The sequence below is a fragment of the Platalea leucorodia genome, assembly GCF_965183815.1.
Source record: "Platalea leucorodia genome assembly, chromosome: 13".
NCBI lineage: Eukaryota > Metazoa > Chordata > Aves > Pelecaniformes > Threskiornithidae > Platalea > Platalea leucorodia.
In genome coordinates this window covers 4610112-4636352 of record NC_138835.1, presented here as the reverse complement: position 1 = coordinate 4636352, position 26241 = coordinate 4610112, and the positions used below count along the sequence as shown (strand labels likewise).

The 26241-nt window shown below is 52.7% G+C and overlaps 1 protein-coding gene across 3 annotated transcripts; it reads right to left on the bottom strand.

Annotated features, from left to right (window-relative positions):
* Positions 1-990: 990 nt before the first annotated feature.
* Positions 991-26100, bottom strand: ZNF341 (zinc finger protein 341). 3 transcript variants are annotated; one of them, XM_082325899.1, is made up of 15 exons: positions 25736-26100; positions 20953-21063; positions 19682-19869; positions 18430-18582; positions 17497-17736; positions 16109-16292; positions 14204-14288; positions 12956-13146; positions 11805-11998; positions 10761-10969; positions 9225-9321; positions 7517-7649; positions 6966-7077; positions 6092-6162; positions 991-4875 (listed from the first exon to the last, which is right to left on the bottom strand). In XM_082325899.1, exons 1-15 carry the CDS (start codon positions 25764-25766, stop codon positions 4361-4363), a joined length of 2514 nt encoding a protein of 837 aa, XP_082182025.1. In that variant the 5' UTR covers positions 25767-26100; the 3' UTR covers positions 991-4360. The 3 variants fall into 3 exon arrangements, with proteins under 3 accessions (XP_082182025.1, XP_082182024.1, XP_082182026.1); XM_082325898.1 differs by having other exon boundaries at positions 16109-16304; positions 25736-26099; XM_082325900.1 differs by lacking the exon at positions 25736-26100 and having other exon boundaries at positions 16109-16304; positions 20440-21045.
* Between the last annotated feature and the right edge of the window lie 141 nt (positions 26101-26241).

Genomic DNA, 26241 nt, shown 5'->3' with positions numbered 1-26241 from the left:
CAACTATTTAAATCCAGAGTCATGTTTGCTTAATTGGTGGTGACTAGTTGCGATTCCTTATTTCCTGGACAGCTGAGTCACACGTTCTGATTTGTGGAGACAATGGAGACATAATTCCGTGCTGTGTGACCACAGTACCTACATAAAGACTCCAAAGTCCAACAAAGAAATCAAGTCTTAAGTGCCTCAACCTGCTACCAACCTTTACTGGATACTTTTGACTTGTTTCTTTGTGCTTGGCCTCTATCACCTGTAAAAGTAATAAACATCCCCCTTTTGACACACAGTGGTGTTGTGAAAACAAGTTAATTATTAGAAGACTCGGACAATAGTAGTGTTTACCATTGGAAATCACCCAAGAAAATTAATCATTGGTTTTGAGCAGGGTTGGACGAGTTAGTGCTCTGTAAAACAGGCCAGGATATACGCACCAAATGGCAAAGAGGAAAAATGAACCAAACAACTCCTTATTGGGCAAGAGCCTTATCATGCCCTCAGTAAGTGGAAAAAGGCACTGCACCAGCTAATATAATTAAAGACAGCCTCCTTAGGTGCAAGGTGGGAGTTCAGCCCCAAAGCTGTGTAATGGATCCTGCCTCATCCTACCGTGTAACAGTGTAATGGCAGACACAGAAGACAAAAAATACATAAGAAAAATCCATGGAGGCTTATAGAAACCACCCCCAGGGCAGGAAAGCCCTCCCAGCTGCTGGCATCGGAGGCTGGAAGAGCGCAAGGGGAGGCAGAGCTTTTACCTGCCCTTTTCTTACTCTCACATAAGCATCTGCACTCAGAAGTGGAGGCTGAGCACCACAGGCCTTTGTTCCGATCCAGTATCAGCTCCAGTTCTCCCAGGGGATGGCTCTAGCCCTGGGGTATTCCAGGGAACTTCCAGAAAATGCCAAGATGCTTCTGACAGTGGTTTTGTAAAGAAAACGATTGTACCCAGGACTCAGGATGGCACCAGTCCTGCGGAGAGGTGCTAGGGCAAAATCAGTGCCCTGAGCAGCTTAGATCCACCTCGGCCCACGCTGCAGCTGAGCAGTGGGCAGGCCCCTGCTAGACAAACAGAAGTGGGGTAAAGTTCTGGGTAGAATTCTTCCCTTTTGGCCAGCAGGAAATAGAAGAGTTTCTGAAGTTTGTGGCCTGCTGTGACGAGGCACCTTCCCTGCATAACTGATCCCCATGTACTGAATAGTACTGAGGACCGCATGTAACTCATGTTGTCTCAGTGATAGCATTTAGTCTTCTAATTAAATTCTCTTTCCCATGACATTTCCTTCCATGGCAAAGTTTAATCTGCAGGCAGTATGGCTACAGAGGAGAGGGGGTTTGTTGTTGTTGTTTCAAATAACAGTGTTTTTTCTTTTCCTTTCCACAGAAAGGCTCCAGGAGCACCCACCCAGCTCTGCAGGGGCTGCCAGGACCTGCTGTTGGTCCTGTGCAGCCAGCCCAGCTGGGAAGCAGGGGACAGGGGCCACCACACTTGCAGACAGCCGCCCATCCTTTCTTCTGCCAGTCCCCCTGGGGCTGCAGCATCCATCAGAGACATGTAGGACTCAGATCCACAGAGCTTCCAATGGCAAGAGCTGCACAACCAGCCAGCCCAGCCTCTCTTCTGATCAGGGACCTCTGTTAGGTTATCTTACACATAATCACTCTGATGTTTACTCTAAGAGGACAATCATTATGCTCAAGATAAAACTTGATAAAACTTGTTTCGGTTCAACGCTACGACACATGCAAAGACGTAACAAGCAAACAGCGCAGCATCTTTCAGCCCCCACGTCCCACAGTCATATACGAGGCTGTTTTGTGGCTCTGCTTCCACTCCTTGAATTATACTCGGCGTAGCCAGAGGAAGCCAGCTTCCAGCATCTCATTTAGACTGGCTGGCCTGCACGCAGGGCTGGTGGGAAGCAGGGGCCAGAAAGGAAGAGCCAGGCCTCCAGATGGTGCCTCTGAAGCTGATGCACCCACATACCATCATCTCAAAATAGACCTGACTGCAGCGCCACAGCAAGCGCCAGAGACCACATAATGACACCGTATGGTGTGGGTACAGAGGGGAGGAAAATAGGAAAAGTATATTTAGCAAACTATTTCCTGATACTGGTCCCCTCCTGTGAGTGCTAAGTATTTAAAACAAACATTGTGGGCAAATAAACTGTCCTTCAAAGCAGACGAGACATTTCACAGAAGCGCAGAAACACATAAGTAGGAAGGGCCGTCTGGAGGTCTCTGACCCAGCCACCTCCTCCCAAGCACGTCCACTCGAGCAGGATGCTCTGCCAAATTTGGAGTATCACCAGGTACTGAGATCACATGGCCTCTCTGTGGCCTCCTTCCTTTGACCACCCTTTTGGTAGAAATTGCTTTTTTCTGTATCGAGTCAGAAGTTGCCGTGTTCCAACTTGTCCCTGTTGCCTCTCATCCCATCCCTGTGCACCTCTGAAGAGTCTGGCTCCACCTTCTCCACCCCCGCCTGTTACGCAGCTGTAGGCAGCAGCAAGACTCTCCGTAACCTCTTCTAAAGCCTGAACAACACCCCTCCTCCCAGCCTCCCCCTGTAAGCCCTGTGCTCCATTTCCTAACGCCCGCCAACAGCAGGAGGTACAGCAGCATCACAAAAAAGTGAAATGGGCAAGAAGTGAGTCAGGAAAGTGAGTGAGCAAAGCCAACTGGTGGTGGGACCCATCCTGACAGGAACCGTGTGACAGTCTTCCAGGGGTGACAGTGTAACCCATCGTCAGACTGGGTGCAGTCTGGGAGCACATGCCACCAGTAAGACATGCCACGATGGGCATGGCACCAGCATGCTGTCTCTGCAAGCTGCTGTTTTTAAGATTTGAGCAAACTACACTGCAAGGAGACAGGGAGAGCACCTTGAGCTCAGGCGATGGGCTGGAGCTCAGGCAGGCATCAGGGTCAGGCCGGTCAGACCAGTAACGCTGGGCTGACTGCTCCAGCGGCCAGAAATACCCACTGTTTCCCAGATGGCAAGGCAGGGGACTCTGCACCCAGAGTTTCGGCACCCAGGGCTGACTGAACCTGCGCTCTGCTCTGCGCCACCCCTGAAGAAACAGGCTGGAAATGCAGCATTTTGCATCTACAGACAACTTAGTAGCTCATCACACAAATTTACCAAGGAAAGCTCAGCTTGGCTGGCAGGAAGCATGGAGCAGGAAGAAAGCATGGGAGAGCAGAGCAAACTCCTTTACCAACGTTGCACAACGGTAATTTTCAGTTCCTGGGTTTGGTGCTCCCATGCTGGCTTTGGGGCTTCTACCTGGGAAAGGAGAGAAGAGAAGCCAAGCAGACAAGAGAAATTGTCCCAGTGACACCGGACTTTCTTGCTACCTAACCACACCAACTCCCCACCTGGCAGTGACCCACTGAAACTACTAACAACTGGCCCAGAGAACTGAGCTAAGGGAATGCGCAGGCTGGGAAGCAGCTGACAGAGAAGTGCACAGAAGTACCCTGCAGCACCTAATCCAGAACCGATGCTAGAAAACTGGCTCGTGGATGCACCACAGGTTTCCTGTGTGACCCTGGACAGGTCACTTCACCCAGGCCTTCGTCTGCCCCGCTGTATACAGAAGGTGTCGCGTTTAACTGTTACAAGGATTGATGCATTGATGTCTAAGGCACTTGGAGATCCTTGGATATGGAGAAAAACCATGAGAAGAACAAACACTGTGGAGAGAATACCAACCAGAGAGAAGAGCCAACACACATGCATGCTCTCACCCACCGACTCCACACGGCACATGAGGTCCACGGTGTTTATAACACATGTAGTACAGACAAGGTGATCTTTCTACTGATAGAGACAGAGAGGAGAAAGATACTAGAGATAAGTCTATCAGGGTATTTCTGAACAGTGTTCCCAAAGGATCTCAGGATGAACTTGCTTCCACTAGGAAGGATCAATTGTTTGCTCTCAGAAAGGCCACCCAAATACTGGGCAATACAGCTTTTAGGCCAGAAAAACCACAGATGGGACAGGCTGTGATTTGCAAAGCCACCTGATTTCAGCAGCTGTTTGTTGCAAGTTTGGGTGCTCCTTCTTCTTACCCTGATTCAGGGATATCAGTCTTTCTTGCCCTAGGCTGACCAGTGATGCAGACGGACAAGAAATAATGGAGCCATTCTCTTCAGTGCCTTGTAGCCGCTGGTGGTTTCCAAGCAGTCCTCTGCCCAAGGATGGGAGGAGCAAGTGGAGATGAAAGCCATTCTCTCCCATATCCACCTACCTCCCCACAAGAGCTTTGGTCTTTTTCACTGGGATAAATTTCAGCACCAAGCCTGACAGCCCCAGCAGCAGCCCTCAGCCACACAGTGGCTCTACGCATTATCACTCCGTCGTCTGGATGTAAACAGGGACAGCCAGCATGGTGCAGGGGCCGTCTGAGGCAGTCTGCAGTTCTGCCAGGGCCAAATTAGATGCGATGCTGTTGGGCTGCCCAGGAACGACAAGGTCCGAGTCAGCAGCTCCTGACCCACCAACCACGATGGACAGGACTGCGTCCGACTCCTGGAACGGTTCTTTGTCAGGGCCACCTTCGGGGGGGCTTTCCCCAGCGGCACCGTCCTTCAGCTCTGCCAGACCCAGCTGGTTGGGGAGGGAAAGGCCCACCTTGCGCCCCCGCACCACTCGCTTCTTCTGGGGCTTCCTGAGCTGCAGGTCTTTGTCCTTGGGTGAGCCCAGCCGGCACTTGTGGTCCTTCATGTACTTGTGGCGTGTGAAGCCTTTGCTGCAGGTGGGGCAGCGGTACTTGTAGTTACCGGTGTGCGAGCGCTGATGCTCTATCATGTGGGCTCGTCGGCTGAAGGACTTGTTACAGTACTGGCACTTGTGGATCTTCATCCCTGCACAGAGCATTGGAGGAGAGAGAGCTCAGTTAGAGACCCTGCATCCTAATGCAGATCTTCAGGAAAATCTGCACTGCACCGAGAGCGTATGACAGCTTCATCTCCTCTTCCCAGATGTTCCCTGATAAAAGCTTGAAACAGCCACCTCGTCACCCAGGAAGCTCTATTCTTTTTCAGCTTGCTAATTAAAACAAACCAAAAACCCCATGGACTGAGAAGACATTGTGCCAGGTAAATTTGCAGTCAGAAAAGGGTGAGTGGCGACACTTTGAATGCCTATGTTTAGGAAGGGCTAAAGCAATAGTTCTTGCCTCAAATAAGAGGATTAAAGTATCACCAGAAAAAAATGTCACGTAATTGTGATGAAAATGCAAAACAGTCTTAAACCCTGATTTTTTTTGAGTGTATTTGCTAAGTAAAAAAATGTTCACCTTTTTTTTTTCCTCCCAAGTATGGTAATGTACAGTCTGAAACAAACCATCCATTGCACTGTCAGCACAGTCCCATCTGATCGCACTCTGCAGGGCTTTTGACATCACAGGCACAAGAAAAGACTTTCAGTTTTGCCCCAAGAGACAAAAGTCAGAACATTCCCTAGGGCATGGGAATAAATTATTTGTCTTTATTAAGAGTGGGAGCATCATTTTTGGAACACGAGAGAAGGGAATCAAATCCCAAGAGATCTCCTTTTGAATGTGAGATGGTATTGGGGATGAGCGGACAGAGCACTCTGGATATTCATTTGATAGCAAACGCACCGAGTACTCCAGCTCTGCTTCTGAGTCTTGCCAGCAGGCCCTGCCTACAGATTTATATTGCCTTAGAAAACAGCCCAAAGCTTAGACACAGCTGCAAAACGCAAGCTCACTTAAACAGGCCTGCAGCAACAAAGATAAAAAAAATCTAAAGCTAATAAGTTATATTAAGAATTTAGGGCTATACCTGGGAAACACTGTACCACACGCGGTGGAAAATTCTCCCACAGAAAACTACGCAGTTGCTATGTTAGCTGAGCAGCGGGTGGAGGGACACCGCAGGGAAAGCACCTGTAAGGAACATCCTGTGCTTCTGGGAGCATAAAGCAGAAGCACTTTCACAGTTTCCTATCTCATTTCTCAAGCTTACTCCTTCTGTAACATGCTCCTGCAGCGCCACAGCGAATCCCAGCCACTTCATTCCCAACCACTGGCAGCATGGGCAGAGCTGCACTTACCCGAATGGGACAGTATGTGAGCCTTCAGCTTGTCAGGCCTGTTGAACTCTTTATTGCAGCCTGTGTGGCTTCTGTAACAACAACAAATGCTGGTGAGCAGCATGGATCAGCTGAGGATTGATGTATAAACAGATCCTGGACCATAAAGAGATCCACAACCCTTCTCCTTAGCAGCACCCAGATGGGTCCCTGAGTGCAGTCTCAGTAGGAGCTCCACTATTTCAGCCCTTCTGGAGAGGGGCAGGAAATAAACAGGCTGCTACAGGGACATGTGGCTTCTGCTAGACTACACATGGCCTGTGTCTTGCTATGAATGCTCCTAAAAGCAGCAGGTTCAAGATCTCGCCTACAGACAGAAGTATTTCGGAAGGAGCTACAAGGTGGCTGGAGCAGAGAGAAGTCAGTCAGTCTTGGTTATCTCAGAAGGCCCATGGCTGTGCCATGGATTTGGGGATGCACCTTCTAAACCTGGGTTTCTTTGGCTTGTGCATTAGCTCCTATGTTGCCAAGTGCTTTTTGAGACGTGGCAGTCAGGGAGAGCCCATCATTCAGGCAAACTTGTGCTCTGTGCTCAGATAATACTCCCTCTCTTCCCCAGTGCTCCCCAGGTGCAATCCCCCAAGCTTCCCATGAAGGCAGGCATTACTTTACAGGCTTGATGAACTGAGATGAAATTATGTAGCCTCACGTGACAGGAACTGCGACTTCTAGGTTCCTAGTTCAACAGCAGACAGCATTCCTGCCTTCCCAAGAAGTAGTGGATTGGCAGATGCCACACATGTACCCCAGGATACCTACAAGAGACACTCCTTCCTTCCCAAACCCATCCCAACCCCATTAAGACACGCCGCCGTGTTGGAGACACGCTACGTACGAGAAGGGACATTTATATTTCTTAAAAGGCTCATGGATCAGCATATGTCGCTTGAGTTTGTCTTTCCGATTGAAGGCTGCATCACACACTGAGCATTTAAAGGGCTTTTCACCTGGATAAAAAAAGAGACCAAGAGTCAGGGAGAGTCCAGTCACGCAGGGCTGCTCTAGTCACGTACAGGATTCACTCTGGCAGCAGTGCCACTCTCTGCTGCTCTATAAACTTCCCCAAGCTTCCCTACCCTGCCTGATGGGTAAACGGATGGGTACAATCCACACTGCACGCTGCTCCCGATCTCCATGGCCAGCTTCCTTAGCTTCTGCAACTGTGGGCAGTGGGGAAGCCACCTCTGTGTCCCACTTCTAACTGGTGCAGTACTGGGCATGAAGCTGAACCAAATCCATACATTTCCTGAATCCACGTTACTACAGATGACTCATACACTCAACTCTGTTACTCTGGTTATCAGGAAAATAGCCAGGGCATTACAGCATGCAGGAAGGACTACGATACAGAGATAGCGAACACTGTAGTGCCGGGGGACCCCGTACCCGAGTGGATGTGGGCGTGCAGCTTGAGGTAGTGCTCCCGGCGAAAGAACTTCTTGCAGATCTGGCACTTGAATTTGCTGCCCCCACCATGCGTGGGGATGTGGCGGCGCAGGTACCTCTCGCAGGGGAACACCTGTTAACACATAAAAACAAGGCTAAGAGCCAGCAGCATGCAAGGGACACCACTGAGCCTGCATGGCCATGGGAGGTGTGGCCTGTATAAAAAGCATAAGAAGCTCATGGTGACTGCTGTCTTGGAAAGGACGCACTGAGGAAACCTTTAGTTTGCATAAGGAAAATACAGATAGAGCTTTTAACCAAAAAAAAAACCTGAAAACAATACCTTCTTATCCTTAAGGAACACATAAGCTGAAACCTTGCTGCTAAGTTTTGTAACACCATACTGCTGAGGACCAGCAACCCAGATGGATGCCCAGTCTCCCACTGGAATCAGCAGTAGGACAGGCTGGGCAAGGACCCCCAACACTACCTTCCCACAGTGTTACCTTCAGTTTGTGCTTCCTGATCATCTGTTACCAAAGGCACTCATTCATGGTCTTTATAAAGCCAGTATGAATGGTTCCTTTGGCTAACAGGGATACTGAAAATGCCCAAGCTAAGTGAATTCCTAATGAGGATGCTGCAAGCACACATCTGAGGGGAGCACAGGAGAGCCAGGAGTTCTGGTACCCAGGACTGTGCTCTTGCATCTCCAGAAAACAGCAATATTAGTAAGAATACAAACAATACTGCTGCAGATAATGGGCTTTCCAACCCCTATGCTGCATGCTGAAAGTCCCACCCAGGCTCATAAGGGCATCTGTCACCTGGTGGGGCAAGTGGAGAGAAGACAGGTAAAGAAAGATGGGTTGCTAACCATGGCAGGAGTGCGTTTCCCCTTCCTGAGCTACCTCAGTACAGAGTGGTCACTCCTTTGAGATTGTCCCTGCCCCCACTGGAGGATTTTCATTTCCTTTGCTATAAACAGAGGAGCAAGGGTCCAAATTTTAGTCTGGATTTCAAAAAATAATTTATTAGAATTAAAATCCCACAAAATTCTGCCCCTCAAACCCCCTCAGGGGCTGTGCTGAAAAGAGTATTTCCAGCCAAAACCTACCCGGGCATTGTTCCAGTCCCAGTCACATCACTCAGACAGGTTTCTCTTTGCCAAGGACACAGAGCACTCATCCAAAAGAGGGGAACGAGGGGGAACCCAGAGGCTTCTGTTGTGACAGGAGGACTGCAATGGAGGTGCACGAGTTTCCCCAGGACCTAGGGCTTTTCATGCCCAACCTTCCAGCCATGGGTAGCCAGCCATGGTGGGTCAAGGGCACTGCCGCCACTCTAAGTCTTCCCAAAATCAGCCTCGCTCCTCCCGATACACTTGCTTTTAAGAAATAAGGACAGCAGCCCAGAGCGTGCAGTCCTGTGCTGTTGTGGGAATAAGGGAGCAACCCTGACAAATTCTGTTCAGCAAATGGGACCCAGGAGAAAAGCCAGCACTGCGGGGAGGAATGTGCTCTGCGTGAGAAGCCAGAGAGCTGGAGGCCAGGGGTGCAATCACCTCTGTCTCTCTGAAAAGCACCTCATGAGCCTGCCAGTCTGTACTGAGGTAGGAAGGGAGAGGAAAGAGAGCCGAGGGTTCCCGTCCCCCTCAGAGCCCTAGCTACATGTCCAGGACCGGCTCTGGCAGCGGTCACCCACCCACCTTCTGGCAGTGAGGGCAGGGAAAGTTGTGCGTTGCTGTCTGCAGATGGTGCTCCAGGGCTTCCGGGGTGGAGTACTTATTTACACACTTCACACATCTGAATGTGGAGAGAAAGGACAGAGCCTGTGAACGAGGCTGCCGCCAGCAAACCCCACACCGCAGGCAGACCCCAGGCAGGGCTGCCCAGCCCATTCACCAGCCACCTTCCAGGCTGATTTTTGGTAGGGGCGGTTTGGTACAGACAATAACAACATCCAGGTGCTCCGAAACCTCAGCAACCCACGTGGCCAGATCACACTCACACTTAGCATCCTTCATGAGGGGGAGATGCTGGGAAACTGGGTGGAGAAGCCTTTAAATTGCTAGTGCTCTTCCACACAGACACCCATGGGAGCACCCAGTGACCCGAGCACATATTCCACATTGCTTCCTCATGGAGAAAAGCCTTAAGTAAAGGCTTCACCTTACTTAAAACACCTCCTTCCATCTTCATGGTACGAAGACAGCAGCTCCCAGTGAAGGAGCTGAGAGTGGGGTCACAGCAGAACAGCTGGGGCAGCCACAAGGTGACACGCTCCCACGTGGGGTCTCCGGCATCTAACAAAGCTTTGGCTCGTGCCGCCATGTCTCCGAAACCACCTGGGCGCTCTCCACCTAACTCACCTGTTCTCACACATCCTGGTAGCATTGCTGCTGGAGACCTCTGCCAGAGCTGACTGATAATGGGCAGTGGGGACATGCATCATCAGCAATGAATACAGAGGCACTCACACCGTGGATGTGCTGTGAAACCCCTTTTCCTTAGATCAGACTAAAACCTCCTCAAACATAAGCAGGGCTCTGATCTCAAAGATCCCCACTAGCAAGCTACAGGATGAAGCTCCACAGCACAAGGATAACTAGAAATTATGGTCTACGCAAGAAGTAGCAGATATTTATTCCATGAAGCTCCTAGGTGACTTCATTATCCTCTGGGCTTCCTACTCTTCCTGTATGTCTCTACAGGCGTTTCAAAAGCTCCAAAGAGCTCTTCGTGGAACTCCTCACCCTTTCCCTCTACACTAGTAGAAAGCCTTTCCCAGGTAATAGAACCCTTCGCAGCAAAGGGATAGGAGAAATAACTCCTTTTTTTCTGGGCACAGCCTCTACAACCTGCACTGTCTTTGCTGCAGATATTTAGAGAATCACAGAATGCAGGCTGGGAATGGGCTTCCCTGGGTCTCTGACCCAGCCCAGTGCGGGTTCAGCTGTGCCCATCTCACTCTTGACTGGTGATAAGAGGACTTGCAGTGATGAGATCTTCCCAGGTAACTGATCACGGCCTTTCACTGTCTTTCTGAAAGGTTCCTTGCATTCAGAGTGCTTCGCCCTAGCAGCCCAGTGGAGGGGACCCCCATTTGCCATTTGGGTGCCCATGAGAACCGCAGCCGCTGAACATACGGCCCCCTCTTCCCTCTAATGTCCCCACCTCTCAGCCAAACACGCTCTGCACCCACTCACTCCTACAAGCCTTGTGAGCACGGATTGCTACTGTACTTGTACACAGCCACATCCTTCTTGGGGCTGTGCTGGGGCAGCAGGCTGTGGGAGTACTGGTGGATGCCCAGCTCGTAGAGGGAGGGGAAGTCTTTGCTGCAGAGGTGACAGCGATAACTCAGCTCCTCCTGGTGGCTCTTGATGTGCTCAAGGAAGGACTCCAGCTTCTGGAAGGTCTGAGCACAGGTCTTCACCACACACTTGTACACCTGGGAGAAGAAGGGAGAGTGACTGGAGTGGCATATCATGGAAACAAATAGGGAAAATCCTCTGCCAACAGACAAAGTGGCTTTCCTCTTTGGAAATCGTTGCCACTGGTCATTTACAGCCCCTTGACCCGCTGTGCTGGAGAACAGCTGAGCTGATGTTATGAACAAAGCAGCACCGTGGTTCCCAGAGCATCCCACCATGCCCACAGCCATATTAGCGCTCAGTCAGGGCACAGCAGTGAAACCCTGCCCTGCACTGCAGCAGGACACAATGTGGTGGTAAAACATCCCCTTCCTCTGCTGCCTTCCTCAGAGGAAAAGTCTTTAAAGAACAGCACAGAGCAGCTCAGCATCAAAACGTGGCTGACAGCTCCTGGTGAAGACAACAGCAGAACCTGCTGGGAGTTGAACGTTCTGCAAACGCAGATTGTCAGGGCACTCCCCTAAGAAAGCAAGGGGGGAGGAAGTGGTGTTGGTGTGAGCGCCTGAAACCACTCGAGTCGGTGAGACCACAACACCCAACACCCCAGTGGTGACTGTCCCATGACCTGAGAGCTGCCACCTACACTGAAAACTTTGGACTTCGCTTCTTTGCTTCTTCTCTAGCCACCCAAACCTGCTAGGCTGACTTCTCACTCAGCAGGGTGGAGGCAGTGGAGCTTTTCAAAGCCACCCAGACCACACAGCTGCAACCTAGACATGCAGAGAGCCAAGCCACATGCAAAGCGCTCGCAGCTTTACAGAGTAAGAGGCTTAGGACAGACGGTGGGAGCTGGTGCACTATATGAAACCCATCCCAATCTCGCCACCGACACAGGACACCCTCTGTCCCTACCTGCTCGTTCTTGTGCTGCGTCATGTGTGATTTGAGCTGGAAATAGGTGTTGAATTTGCTGGGGCAGAACTGGCACTGGTAAGAGCTATCGATCAAGACAACCTGCTTGGCTTCCAGTTTGCCTGCCTCGCTCTCATCCAAGGGGCTCATGTCTTGGGGCGGTTGTGCAGTGTTCCTTAAGGGCTGAGTCAAACCTGGAGAAAGGGAGAGAGAAAGTCACAGCCTGCCATGAGACAGCTCTGAAAGCTGCTATGCAAGTGCCACGCTGCCAAGAAACACCAGGCCTGGCTCTGGAGCCAGGCTCTTCCTTCCTTTCAAAGACAGGTTCTTTAGATCAGATGAATCTCAAACTCTAACAGGGTAGTTTTAAGTTTGTCTACAGATTATCAAGGGCTCTGACTACTCCATCTTCCTCTCCTTGACCCATTCTCTTTTACCAGGGACCTAATTGTGCCTCGTGGAGCAGTGAGCAAGGCAGGCCCCTACCTGGCTCTGGTTTTCTCCCATCTCTGGCAGGAGATAGGAGGTAAGATCCAGCCAGTAGCTCGTAGTCCACGATGCCTGCACAGAGCAGCTCCAGTGGGGTGTTGTCCTAGACATGACCTTGTCACAGTGTTCCCTCCCCTCCCGCTGGGACTGAGGCCACCAGCTGAAAGAGTACCCAGACACAGTCTGCCAGCAAGAAGCTCTTCTCTGCCTCAAGTATTTTCAGTTGGGCATCAGGGCCAGACCAAGCCCAGGCATGACTGGCACATTGCAAACAAGACAGAGCACTAGGCTATGTTAAGCCACTGGCTTGTCCGGCCACTAGAGCAGAGCTGCCAAGTGTGGCTCATGCACTGCCAAAGCTGCACCTGCCAAGGTGGGAGAAGGGGGAAGACGCCTTGCTCTGTCCCCATGCACGTACTGGCACAGCGTTTGGAGCCACTGTCTTCACCAGCACCTGAATCCACTATGGATTGGGGTACCCAAGAATGCACCTGCCAGCAGGAATCTAGCAAACGTGACTTCTTTAGTGTGTGCTGCTAAACCCCACGGGAGGAATGCAAACAGCACATGCAGCTCCTGTCTCCCCTCCCTCCGGGTGTGGAGGTGCAGGCTCCTCACATCTCTGCTCTGCCCCTAGCACGTGCCATCCCCAGGCAGCAAACCTGTGTTCTCCTCGTCCTCCGGCTGGTTGGGATTCAAGGCCATGACCTGCACCGTGATGGAGTTGCGGGAGATGGTGCACCCCAGCCCCGGAGGCCACACTTTGTGGGTTTGCATGTGCTTCTTCACATTTGACTTCTGGGCAAAGGCTCGACCACACACGATGCACTGGAAGGGCTTCTCGCCTGTGTGACTGAAGGCAGAAGGCACCGTATCAGCAGCTGGCAGAGAGAGGAGGCAGCCCCCAGGCACGGACTGCGGTGGGGTGGCTGCTGCAGGACTGCACTAAGCACTCTGCTTGGCAGACCAGCACCTGGACCAGCCAAACAAGGGCTTTGAGACCTGATTAACTAGAGAAAATGGATTGTGAGAAGCCTGGGGAAAAAAGTCTGGCATACAGACAAAACACTTGCAATCTGGGATGACAAGAGATCAAAGGGAGAAGTGGGAGAGGAAAAGACCTCTGCCACATCAGGGCATTCACTGTCGGGGTTTCCGCACGGACCTCAGGGACCCCATCACTTTCTCAGGTGTACAACCCTTTTCTTTCCTGTCACCCCTCCCTCCCCTGCACACATCTTTTCTAGCTTGCAGCCCCCTGATCTCCCTGAATCTGCTCTCCCCTGTCCACAGCAGAAAGGTCCTTCTACCCTGCCCTTCTGCTGCAGGAGAAAGCAGACTCTAACACATGGAGTACGTCATGTGAATAGTCCAGGCCAGGAAGGGGAGCAAAACACCACTTGTTCCTTCTCATCTGTCCTGAGTCCAGCAGACTATGCTGGGGGAAACTCTTGAAGATTTCAACTGCCTCCTGCCAGAGAAGAGCTCTTTTATAAGAGCTCCCCATATAGACACTGAGCTTGGCTTATTGTTTGCTAACACCAGCAAACACGAAGGCTGCAGCTTGCTAGGGAGGGAGAGAAGAGGAAAGGGCAGAGGCAAGCAGTGGAGATGATGCTGCTCCAGTGATCAGGTGACAACAGGTTTGGCTTTTAAGGTCTCATCAGCGAGGAAAACAAGTCTCCAGTCCCAGCCCATAATCAGTAAGACTACATCCATGATGCAACCTTCACCCCAGCCACTGGGGAGGTGTCCTGGAGGAGGGGGGATGAAAGATCACCGCCCAGCGCAGCACGGATTCTGGGACATGACAAACACAAGGTCTACTAGACTGCGCAGACTCCCTCAGCGGGGCTATGCCCACTTCCACCCCAGCCACTCTGCTGTGTCCGGGCTAGCAGCATTGTTACCTTCTGATGTGCTGCTGCAGGTCGAAGTTCTTGGTAAAGGCCTTGTCGCAGTAAGTGCATTTCAGCTTGGGGGACTTGGGTTTGCCTGGAAGAGCAAGAGAGCACACAGGAATGAGATCGTGTGGCACAGCCCTGTCCCCCCCTGCACCACAGGGCCCTCACCCCAAGACATGTCTGTTCAGGACCAAGAATAAAGGGCTTATGAAAGGATAATTCTATGATTCTATGACAAGATCTGCCTGGCCAGACTGGGGAGAGGTTATGGGCACAAACACATACTTAACGTAGCCTGAGCTAACTCTAGAAGTACCAAGGAGAGCAGTAGTGGAGGGGGCAGGGCATACCCTTCAGGCATTAACTGCTCCAGGGACCCTTCCAGCTGTGCTAGAAAGCACCTACTTTAAAGGCACATGGGCACTGGGAGAAGACACAGCATTAGTAAGAGGAAGGGCCCCAGTTCTGTCTCTCTCCTATGAACTCACCAAGGTCAGCATCAGAGCACACGCATATTTCTCCCACCCAGAAGATCAGTCAGTCACATCTTCTATCTACTATGATCGGGTATAAACCAATGGAAAACAGCAGAACTGTGGGCTGCTCTAGGAAATGCTGGGCTGAGAGATGCAGCCTGCATGATCATTCACACCTCTGCAAATAACATTAAAAGCTAGCATCTGTATGGCTGTTAACTCCAGAGGCCCAGCCTTCCTGGGGAGGAGAGCCACCTGGCTTTCCTCCGCCTCACCCTGGGACCTCCCTTGTCACTCAGCTAGGTGTGCCTGCATCACACCAGCAATGGGCAGGCTCAGCCAGCAGAGGATCTGACCCTCCTCCATCCTGTGATGGGTCACGCCCCTGTCCTGCCTCACCTGGAGACAGGCGTGTTTTCTTCATAGGCATTGAAACACAGGGCAGGGACAGGTCAGCCGGGCCCTTGAGAAGGGAGTCTTCAGGGCCAGGCCACATCTAGCCCACTGGCCTTGCAGCTGGGCAGTCTTCCTTGGGTTAAAATGGACTGAGCTCTGTCCTGGTTTCAGCTGGGATAGAGTTGATTTTTCTTCCTAGTAGCTGGTATAGTGCTGTGTTTTGGATTTAGTATGAGAATAATGTTGGTAACACACTGATGTTTTAGTTGTTGCTAAGTAGTGCTTACACTGGTCAAGGACTTTTCCGCTTCCCATGCTCTGCCCGGTGCACAAGAAGCTGGGAGGGGGCACAGCCAGGACAGCTGACCCAGACTGGCCCAAGGGCTATTCCATACCATATGGCGTCATGCTCAGTATATAAACTGGGAGGAGTTGGCCGGGGGGCAGTGATCGCTGCTCAGGGACGTGCTGGGCATCAGTCGGTGGGTGGTAAGCAATTATTTAGTGTATCACTTGCTTTGTATATTATTATTATATTATTATTACTACTACTATTCTATTTCATTTTACTTCAATTATTAAACTGTTCTTATCTCAACCCACGAGTTTTCTGACTTTCATCCTTCCAATTCTCTCCCCCATCCCGCTGCGGTGGGGGGGTGAGCAAGCGGCTGTGTGGTGCATAGTTGCCGGCTGGGATTAAACCACGACAAGCTCTAACACCTAACTTTGCAGGATCTCCCTATTTCAGGTGTGATCCAGTAAGCATGTAGCTGCAGAGATTTAGCACAAGCTTGCCCGTGCAGTAGCACAGTAACAGTCCTTTCACGTGCGCTCAGAGGTGACAGACAAGAAGCACGTCCACACTCTCACCTGCTCTTGATAGCTTTGTGCAGGACATCGTGTTCCTTCTCCAGAGCTGCATGCACAGCCAGTGCCACCCCACTGCACCCGGAGAGCCCGTGGCTCAACAGTTCACTATGGGATAAGCCCGCTGGCCTACAGGTTAGCGCAGGGCAAGTTCTAGAAGGACACTTACCTTCCTGCAGCCTGCTCTCGTTTTTACAGCGCCGACTTTTGGCAGTGGAGGTGGAATCAAAACCAACCACGCTGCCTCCTCCTGCACTGGTCAAAGGTGTGGGAGTGCTGGTGCTCTTGGACTTGAACCCCTGCTTCCCAGGGCTGTACATAGGAGGAGAAGGGTACACAGGACTTTCCACACACTGGCTCGGTACCTGCAAGAGTGCAATTTATCAGAGGAAACAGGTTTGCTACACAGAGTCATACTGTGCCCTAACCTCCATCTCCAGCAACATTTGCCATACCAGGCTATTAGTCTGGCTGCTCTTTCTGCCTCCTGCCAAACTGGATCGAATTTCTGGTTCACCAGTCCAACAGTGTGCCTCTAAAGAAAATTAACAGCCTGACAGTGTGAAACTCTCTTGCCGAACATCGCAAAGCATCCATGAGTTATTACAGCAGGAACAGGACAGCAAAGAAGCACTATGAAGGAGCCACCTAATCCCTCATCTATGTCCTATGCCTAGAAGAGTTTCTCATCCCTCCGGAGCAGGTTACCAGGACGATCACCACTGACTCTGTGGGTTCACACCACCCCTGAAGGCAGGGATCTCCAAGCCCTGCTGCCTGCCCCAGCAGGACTGCAGAAGGGAAGGAAAGCACAAGAAAACTCCAGGTGGCAAAGCACAGTTGTTTACATCAGCACCAATATTAGAAAAGGATGCTTAGAGAAAAAGACAGAGGCATCAGTCTTGGGTGACATGGTTTGAGGGCATTTCTGTTGCCCATCCTGATAAATTAACACAGAGCACTAAGTATCCAACGTCCCTGTCCATTTCTGACCACTGACACTTCCAGATCAGATGCCAGCTACAAAGATAAGGCTGACAAACCTCTGTTACACCCAGTAGTTTCTATTGTGAATGGGAATGCTAACATGGAGGCTGTGAACAGCTGACCCACTGGTAAATCCACCCCTGCCTGAGCCTCTCTTTAGAAGCTGCCTTGTCAAGCTTGCTTATTGATATTCAGGTTAATTTTTCTCTCCACTTAAGCCTGCAGTGCACAGGGCGCTGCTCTGCACCCCTCTGGGAGGTAAGCCCCCTCACCTCAGTTCCCTCTCATTCCCAACACCTGCAGGTATCCCTCAACCACAGCAGACACTCTCCTAAGCCCGTGCCAGCCAAGCCCCCCGACCCTCTTCACCATTTTTCTTGTTCTCACAATCCCTGTCATCTTGCCGACATCCTTCCATTCATTCCCAGAGGAAATAATCATTGTCAAATAACCTAACACATGTACCCAGACTCTCATTTTGCAATTCCAGCCCAGGCAACTCCCGAGCAGCCTTGCTTGTTAGAAGAGGCCTAGGAGGACAGAGCCCCTGTGGACAGCCCCTGGCCTTACCTCCATGGGCGGATAGGGCTGCATTCCCAGCGTCTGGATCTCCACCGTGCTGTTTGCTGCCATAGGAGCAGGCGCACTGTACACTTCGACCACCCCACTGCCACCGGCGCTGGGCTGCCCCGGAGCCCCCATGTTCGGGGGGGGAGGCGGCGGAGGCTGAGGAGGGGGTGGCGGTGGGGGAGGCGGAGGCGGGGGGGGCTGGGAGAGGTAGCCAGCCCCAGCGTGCATACTCAAGCTGCTCTAAAACCAGAACAGGGACAGACAGACAGACAAGATGTTGAAAATGCAGCAGCGATGAGTTGGAGGGGCTGCTCCCTGACACACATTCCCAATCCCAATTCAAAACAGCACCTGCAGGAACAGCAATGATGTCTTGACACAACACAGCACTGTCCAACTGCCAGGCTGGACCAGACTGTGCTGGCTTGCAGAGGGTTGGCATGACCTGCCGGCAGACATTGTCTCCTCCAAAACCCAAGTGCTCAAGCCCCACTGCTTTTTTTGCTTTTCTTTTAAAGCTTTTAATCCTTCTGGTTACAAAGAACATTTTCAGAGCATGGAGAGTGTTATTATATTTCAGAGCTGGCCAGCCCTGGGGAGAGCCCAAAACAACCATCCCAGGAGCAGAGGGATCCATGGAGCAAAGTGACAAGGGCTCTGGAAGCCAACCATTACATGGGGGCTCACAAGCTGGAGAGAACATGTTACAAAGATTTGGGCATCCAGCAACAAGGACATCAAGAGAGAGCAGGCCCTGGAGCTATCCTGTCATTTATCCATCACTCCTTCCTGACCCTGGCTGTCTGGTTGGGAAGGTGCCCAAGATTCAGCATCGAAGCAGATCTCTGGAGTCTGATTGACTGACGGGACTGTCCTGCTGTGCAAGCACAGCCCCACGCAGCAGGACTCCCCGGGCCCACAAGTGCCCCTTACCTGTGCTGGGGGCTGGACCGTCGGCATGGGCTGGTCCAAGGATGTAAAAGCAGACATGGCTGACATCAGCACCTCATCGCTGACTAAGATGTTCCCTTGCACCAGGGTCTGGATCAAAGGTGATGGGGGAACGGTGATGTACGTAGAAATTTGCTGAAAGAAAAAAAAAAAATGCATTGTTGACCAGCAACAGGACAAAACAATAAACAAAAAATGATGACACTGCTTTTTACTGAACCTCAGAGTCTCTGCTTTCAGCTACACCTTCCTGCTGAGTCCATGGTAGTTTCTAGCCGTAACAATAAGGCAGCTCCAGAAATGTTTTTCAGAAAAGGAGGTAAAAAATACCACAGTGGCTCGGGAAAGTGGCCACTGGCTACAATTCAAATCAGGGGTTATTAAACAAGATCTGCAGGACAAACTGGTCACAGACAAGTTCAGGCCTTTCCTGGGTGCTTCCCCTAGCTAGGGAAGGTGGAGAACTGAGGGAGGCTGCTCTGGCTGCAGATGGTGAATGTCAGGCTCATCTCTTCAGGCTGGGGTTAGATTATAGGAGGGGAGGGAGGCTGTCCCATTTTCTGGGTGGAAACAACTTGTGTCTGCAGCCCTGGGCAGCACCATCCACTGCCACTAAGTTAACTTGAAAAAAGCAGTTGGTTTGAAAGCACTTCAGAAACCACCACGATTGCAGGCACAGTACATGTCACGCACAAGGGATTCACTCCTGAGAAGTCTGTTGGGAAGGAGAGTTACTCCAGAGAGGATACTCCCTTAACGCTCATAACACGACATTATGTGGGCTTATCTGCAGGAGTCTGAGAAGAGGGATGCAGGAAGGAGGCTGCCAGACATTGCCCTCCTCTTCTGCCCATGAGCCAGACCATGGCTCAGGGGACAGCGAGAGCCATTCTACCCTGAGCACCACACAGCGTGCAGCCAGGCATGTGGCCAGCCTGCCAGGCTGTGACACTTGGGCTCTCCAGTAGAACCAAAGCCTGGCTGTAGCACAGACACAATATGAAACCCCTCCTCTCCTGAAAAAAGAGCTATCAGACACTTGTGCTGAAGGACACCTCACTGCAGAGGACCAGGCAGCTTTAACCATGAGGTCAAAAGCCAAGACAACCACAACTGAGCTTCCCAGAAGAGAAGCCAGTCATGAGGCATCATTGGATCTGAGGATGACCCAGAGCAACCCCCCCCGCCAAACCATGGTGACAGAGAAGTAGAGCCTCTGCCCGCAGAACAGTACCTGCCGGCTGGCGCTCGGAGCCTGCTGCACCGATGTGATGGAGGGGGTGTACACGCTGTTGGTGGCCAAGGAGGCCGTGGAGAGAGAAGGGGCATTTCCCTGGCATTGCTCTCTCTTGTGGGTCATAAAGGCAGGCAGCGAGTTGAACTGCTTCTTACACTTCCCACAGAGGAACACATCTTCGTCATCTGCAATTAAGAGGACCAGATCACGGCTGTAGGCTTTCTTCTGCACAACCATAGCCATAGGAAAACAGACACCTTTTGGATCTTAGCACCTCAAGGACATCATCATCAGGAGAGATCAGCTGCAAGGGCCAAACTGTCCCTCCTCCCCAATCCCAAGCTCTCCCTTAAAGCCAACTGATGCGATTGAGCCCATCTCAGCCCTGCTCCCATGTACGAAACCCACCGTCTCCCTGTGACAAACCGAATCCCATTGTCTGTCTTCTCATCCCAAAGACATGAACAAGCAACCCAGCCTTGCTCCTGTAGCACCGTCTGCTTTTAGTCCAACAGTTTCTTCCAAAGCACCTGCATTATGCCGGCTGAGGCCGATTTTATTACTCAGGTTGCAAAAGGAAGAGAAGCAACTTGGATCAGGGCACAGACTCAATGACAGCTTGTATTCGAAAGCCGCTCCCCCCAAGACTGCTGGTCTTTGGCACCTCTGCTTGATATTAGAAGCAGAAAAAAGACAACTCAGCTACCATGTCCTAGATGAAATTTGCAGCGTTAGCAAACCACAAAAGTACACACCATTTTGCACTTGATCCAGTCGGTCTCACAAGGCTGTACCTCCTGTCTGATTCACAGCCTGAAGTAGAACATTTCTGGGGACACAGAGTATAACTCCTCCAGAGGATAACTCGGTATCCACCCAGCAAGTCCTGCTCGAGCACCAGTTTCCGTATTCATTCACACAGGTGAGATACTCAATGACTGGAGCAGTCGTACATCCCCAGAGGATAAGTAATGGCTCATTAAATAAAAAATGTGAACAGTAACAAGCACGAGTGGCAGGGACAGCGGCTGCTCCCTCCTTTCCTGCCTTTATTGTAAATGCACAGTCCAGTCCATTGCCATGACCAACTCACTTGGGCACTTACCCTCTTCCTCCTGCTCTGTGTAGTCCTGCTGAGGGCTCACAACACTTGTAGCAGTGCCCTACACCTACAGCCGTTCTGCTGGCTGTTCTGACAGTCACGAGAGTATGCTGTAGCAAGAAACCTGCAGCCCCTGCCGCTCTCTCCCAGTGCTACCAGGACTCACCCATCGACTGGATGGCGGTGGAGGAGTTGACATTTTGAGCAGATGGATCCGTCACACCTCCTTGACCATCCAGTAAGGACTGCACAGCCAGCACTGTCTGATTATCCATTCCTGAAAGGAGAGACAAGCACTGATGGTAAACCTTGCCCGGCCTGAACACGGAGCGCTCAGGCGCTGGGAGCTCGCTCATGAGTCGTGGAGGGAAGCCGCTTGCCGGCTGCTGCTGTTTTCTCCCACAGAGCCACTCTCACCTTCTCATCCCCCGCTACTCCACAGCATTAACTATCGTACTAAAGCAACACTCCCACCTGCCTCCCCACATTCCTTCGATGCAAGGAGAAGAAAGGAAAGAAGGGCAAGGAAAGACGAATGAGGACTTGGTTTCAGGCATTTGCTGCAGAGAGGAAGGATGCTTACAAACAGCGGGTGAGCTAAGAGAAAAGAGCTAAGAAGTAGATATTTGGGGTGTCACGGGCCAGACCGGGTAGCAGCCTGGGGGGATCTCCCTGGGGACCCAGTGTGATACAGCACAGACAAGCTGCTGAGCTCACTGAAGACAAAATCTTTGGTGTGCAGCAACTCTGTCTCAGCAGTAGTGTTAGAAATGCCTCCCTGTTTTCAAGATCAGCTTTCCCAGGTCTGATCAGACACAGGGCTACGAACTACAGGAGGATTTAGATACAGCTTTAAGAAGGAAATATTAAACGTGGGCTCCTGGGAGAGATGCTTTGGGGGGGACCCGCTCAGCTACCGGCTGCCACCCCGGTCCTGGGACACGCAGGAGAGCTGGACTGTGGCTCCTTTCACTCCTAGTGCCGTGCTCCCCCGTGGGCACCTTGCACGCAAGAGCTGCCGGTTGCTCTCTCTCATTTCCATTTCCCTCGGGACTCTACGAGCGCACACATCCCCAGACAGATTTGTTGTCAGAATCGGCTCACTTGCTTTGGCACAAATATTTTTCACTGCAGCGAAAATGTTCTAAAATGTTCCAGATAAATACAGGGGATGGGGACTGCTTATCTAGGGAGACAACCTGGCCAGCAGCATGTGACTGGCGGATTAAACCCGACACACTTTCTTTTTAGAAATCAGATGTAAAGACAGGTATAACAATCTGATTATGGGGAAAAAAATAGTGAAAAGGGGGGATTTTTATGACCACTCCTCCCTACCATTCCTTTATGACAAGGAACCCACGAATAAAACAAATGGCATGCCAGGGTTGTATGTTATAGCTTGTGGATTAAGGGAGAAAAAGAAAGGTGGGGGGTTCTTAGGTTGCTTTTCACTTTTCTTCAAGATCTTTGCAAAACAAAACTGTAAAGCTCTGAACTCAGAATTATGTGCTGCAGTAAAATCTAGCGGTCTGATCTTTTCCAAGCAGTGAGCTGAGGACGGTTCCTGATGAGAGCCCACTCAGCAAACAGCACCAGGAAGGACAGTGAAATGCCGTAACAGATCACAGCATGAAGGAACAGCACAGCAGAAGCAACCACCTCATCTTCCCATTGCAGGTTCCTCTTGTCGTTTTAAAATTTCTCCTGGACAACTGGCACGTTACCTTCCTGATGGGGAGCACCCATATAATCCACGGCATTTTAAAGACACTCTAAACACTCATTACTCCTGCATCTCCAGTGTGAAGCAAGCAAAACTAAGACTCCATGAACACCTTTTTCATCAATCACCTTTCACCAAGAAGAGGTTGCAAACGCTGCACGTGCCCTTGGGAGAGAGGAGAGCACCGTTCTCCAGCTGCTGGGGAGCGGAGGGCACAAACAGCTACCAGAAAGCAGCAGATCACACTACTTCACACACTACCATAAAATTACCACCATGCCTATGGGAACCCTTTCACATAAATCACATGGAGGCACAGCAAAGCTGCAGGTCCAGTTCTGCAAGCCTTCACTTGCATGGAGAGCTGCAACCAGCCCCATAGGATAGCCCCACCAGCAGAACACCGCTGGAGCACTCCTGGGTGGATCTTCTCATACTGACCAAAGCCCTGCTTTAAAATATACCTCCTCTTCTACAAATAACCTCCTGGTCAACTGCAAAGGCAGCACTGCAGGCTCCCGTTGGCACATCCAAACCAGAGAGTGAAACGGAGCAGCTATTCTTCAGCAGAAGTAAGCTAGCAGGACACAAAAGAAAAAGGGGGATCAAAAATTCAGGTTTAGTATATTATGGGGATAATTAAGAACAGCTTGCATCAAGAATGCTACTCTTCATGTGCTTGGCACCAGACAACTGGGTTTCCTTCTGGCACGTAGCCAGATCTTCCAAGTAAAAAAGCCAGATGATTGCCTCCATCTCACTAGCAGGAAGAAGCTTGAGGAGAGGCCAAGACCTGAAGACAGGTGACAATGATGCAGCAGCATTGTCAGAGTTGCATGCAGCCTTCTGGCGGAGAAAAGTGGCCCAGAACAACAGAAATATGGTGGTCTTCATTAATTTGGCAATGCGCACAAATGCCCACAGAGTCCCTGCAGTTTCATAAGGTAAATGCACAATGCCACACTTGAAACAGAGGGAAATCACCAAGTTCAAGGTTTAGTAACCCATGAAGACAAGCGGTCAGAGTTACTTGGTTACATGGATGCTGTTCATGGCATAACCATGCCATGATTACAGCCAGCACCAGTCTGCAGGATGTTCTTCACAGTCATGAAACCTAAAGAAAAAAGCCACCTCTTCTCTCCTGGCAGCAGCAGGCTTTCCTCAGAGCCTGACAAAAACAAGGTGACTTGGGGAAACCAGGATATAAGTACAAGACTACTGATTTGTGCTTTTTTTTCCCCTTTCAAATTTCTCTCAGTTTACAGAGGGAAAGACTATCCGTTTCACCCAGATGCTACTTCTCCCTCAAGCCCTGAATTTCATGCATTGAGTCTTTTTTTCTGCGGACACAAGCACCAGGTGCTTTGGTGGCGGGGGAAGGTGCACCTCTGCCGCACAGCACCTGCTCAGGACACGGCTGCTCTCAGCACCGCACACGAATGCCAAGTCACCATTGACTTGTAATCAAATCGACAAGACAAAACAAACTAGCTCAGCTACTAAAAGCTCCCAATTATTGTGATCTTAAAAAAAAAAAACCAACCACGCTTTTTTCTTAATTTGCTAAAATGTTTTGCTCTCCTGAATTCTGTGAGGAAACCCACACAATGAGGAGCTGAGAGCAAAGAGGAAATAGGGAACCTGATTATACACAGAGCACTGTCAAACACACCAAATAACCTGACAAAATAGAGAGAAACATTTCTTCTTTGCTTTTCTTTCTGCCGCTGGTGCTGTTTGCAAAGCATAGGGCTACAATCCTGATGCAAGGCCTTTCAGTTAGTGGTGTCCCCCCCATGTAAAGGAAAATATGCGTGTAATCCAATTTAGGAAATAAATGCCTTGCGAAATAGTTTTTCTCCAGCCAGGCTGACCCTGAGCTCAGTGTCAGACTGCCACCGCTTAGCACCTCCAAGGGTCCCCCCCAGATGGCACCTGCCTGTAACACACAGCGTCCCAACACTAAATTGAAGACAAACGCGAGCGTGACCCATTTACCTGCGTAGCGGACAGGAGCCGGGCACTGCCCTGGCTGCACTGGAGAACACTGATCCCCCCTACAAGCAGAGGCCAGCACCCACCCAGGGACCACCCCCGGGGCAGGCGGTGAGCACGGCACATCGGTGGGTCCGGCAGTGTGCGCCCCGGGGTGCGGGGAGGCTGGGGGGACCCCAGCAAGCAGGGCATGAGGGTGCCCCGCTGCACGGTGGTGTCCCAGCGTGCTGGGCATAGGGACGGGGAGCGATGGAAGGGTGAGGGGCACACGAGTGATGGGGGTGCCCTGGGGACTGGTGATCACTGGGCACAGAGATGGGGGTGATGGGAGTGCCCTGATGAGCAGGGCACAGGGACAGGGAGGCAATGGGGCACCTGGCACGGGGGCAAGGAGGCAATGGGGTGCCCCGGGGTGGGGGCACAGGGACAGAGAGGCGATGGGGTGCTCTAGGGTGGGGGCACAGGGAGGCGATGGGGCACTTGGCACAGGGGCAGGGAGGCAATGGGGTGCCCCGGGGTGGGGGCACAGGGACAGGGAGGCGATGGGCCACCTGGCACGGGGCAGGGAGGTGATGGGGTGCGCCGGGGTGGGGGCACAGGGACAGGGAGGCGATGGGGCACCTGGCACAGAGGCAGGGAGGCGATGGGGCGCCCCGGGGTGGGGGGCACAGGGGCAGGGAGGTGACGAGGCACCTGGCACAGGAGCAGGGAGGCGATGGGGCGCCCTGGGGTGGGGGCACAGGGGCAGGGAGGTGATGGGGCACCTGGCACAGGAGCAGGGAGGCGACAGGACGCCCCGGGCGCCGGGCTAACAGGGGCTGCCCGATGCACAGGGCACTACGACGGGCGACGCGGGGCCGCCTCGAGGCCCAGGGAGGGGGCGGCAGGGGTGCCGCGGGGCCGGGGCCGACAGGGGTGCCCCAGGGAACCGAGCTGGCGGGGGATGCCCGCTGCGGTCCCGCCGCCGCCGCCACCGCGCGGGGCCGCTCGCGCCGCCCGCCTGCCCCGGGGGTCGCGCCGGTGCGCGCTGCCGCCGCGGGGGGAGCGAAAGGGGAGCGGGGCGCGGCCCCACGCTGCCGGGAGCCCCCCGCGCCGGGCCAGCCCTCGCGGGACGGCCCCGCCGCGGCCCCTCGTCCCCGGCGGCAGCGCGGTGCGTCGACGCTGGGCGGGGCGGGGAGCGAGGCCCGGCGCCGCCCGGCTAGGCCCGGCGCGGCGGCTCCGTTACCTTCCAGCGCCTCGAAGATCGCCTGCGCCATCTTGGAGCCGGGGCGGCCGCGACCCGCCAGCCGGAGCGGGCACCGGGAGCGGCGCCGCCGCCCGCCGCCAGGGGGCGCCCTCCGCCCGCGACGGGTCCCGGAGAGGGCGGGGGGGCGGCGGGGGCCGGCCTCTGCGGCGGGGCCTGGCGGGGGTCTCGCGTTTAACTGGGGCCGCGGCGGAGCAGCGCCTCTGGCAGCGCCCCGGGGGTGCGCGGAGGCCGGGCCCCGCCGAGGAGGGCGGGAACCGCCCGGCGGCTACACCCGCCCCGCTCGGGCTCCCGGCGCGGCGCCCGCGAGGGCCCGCGGAGCCCACGCCCCGCGCCTCCGCCGCCGGAGGGCCGCGCCCCCGGCCCCATGACCCGCGCCGGGCCGGGCCGGACCGGGCCGCCCCGTGGGGCCGACAGCGGCGAGCGCTGCCCCGCCGCCGCCCTCAGCGGGAGGGGATGGGCGGGACACTCCACGCGCCCCCCATTGG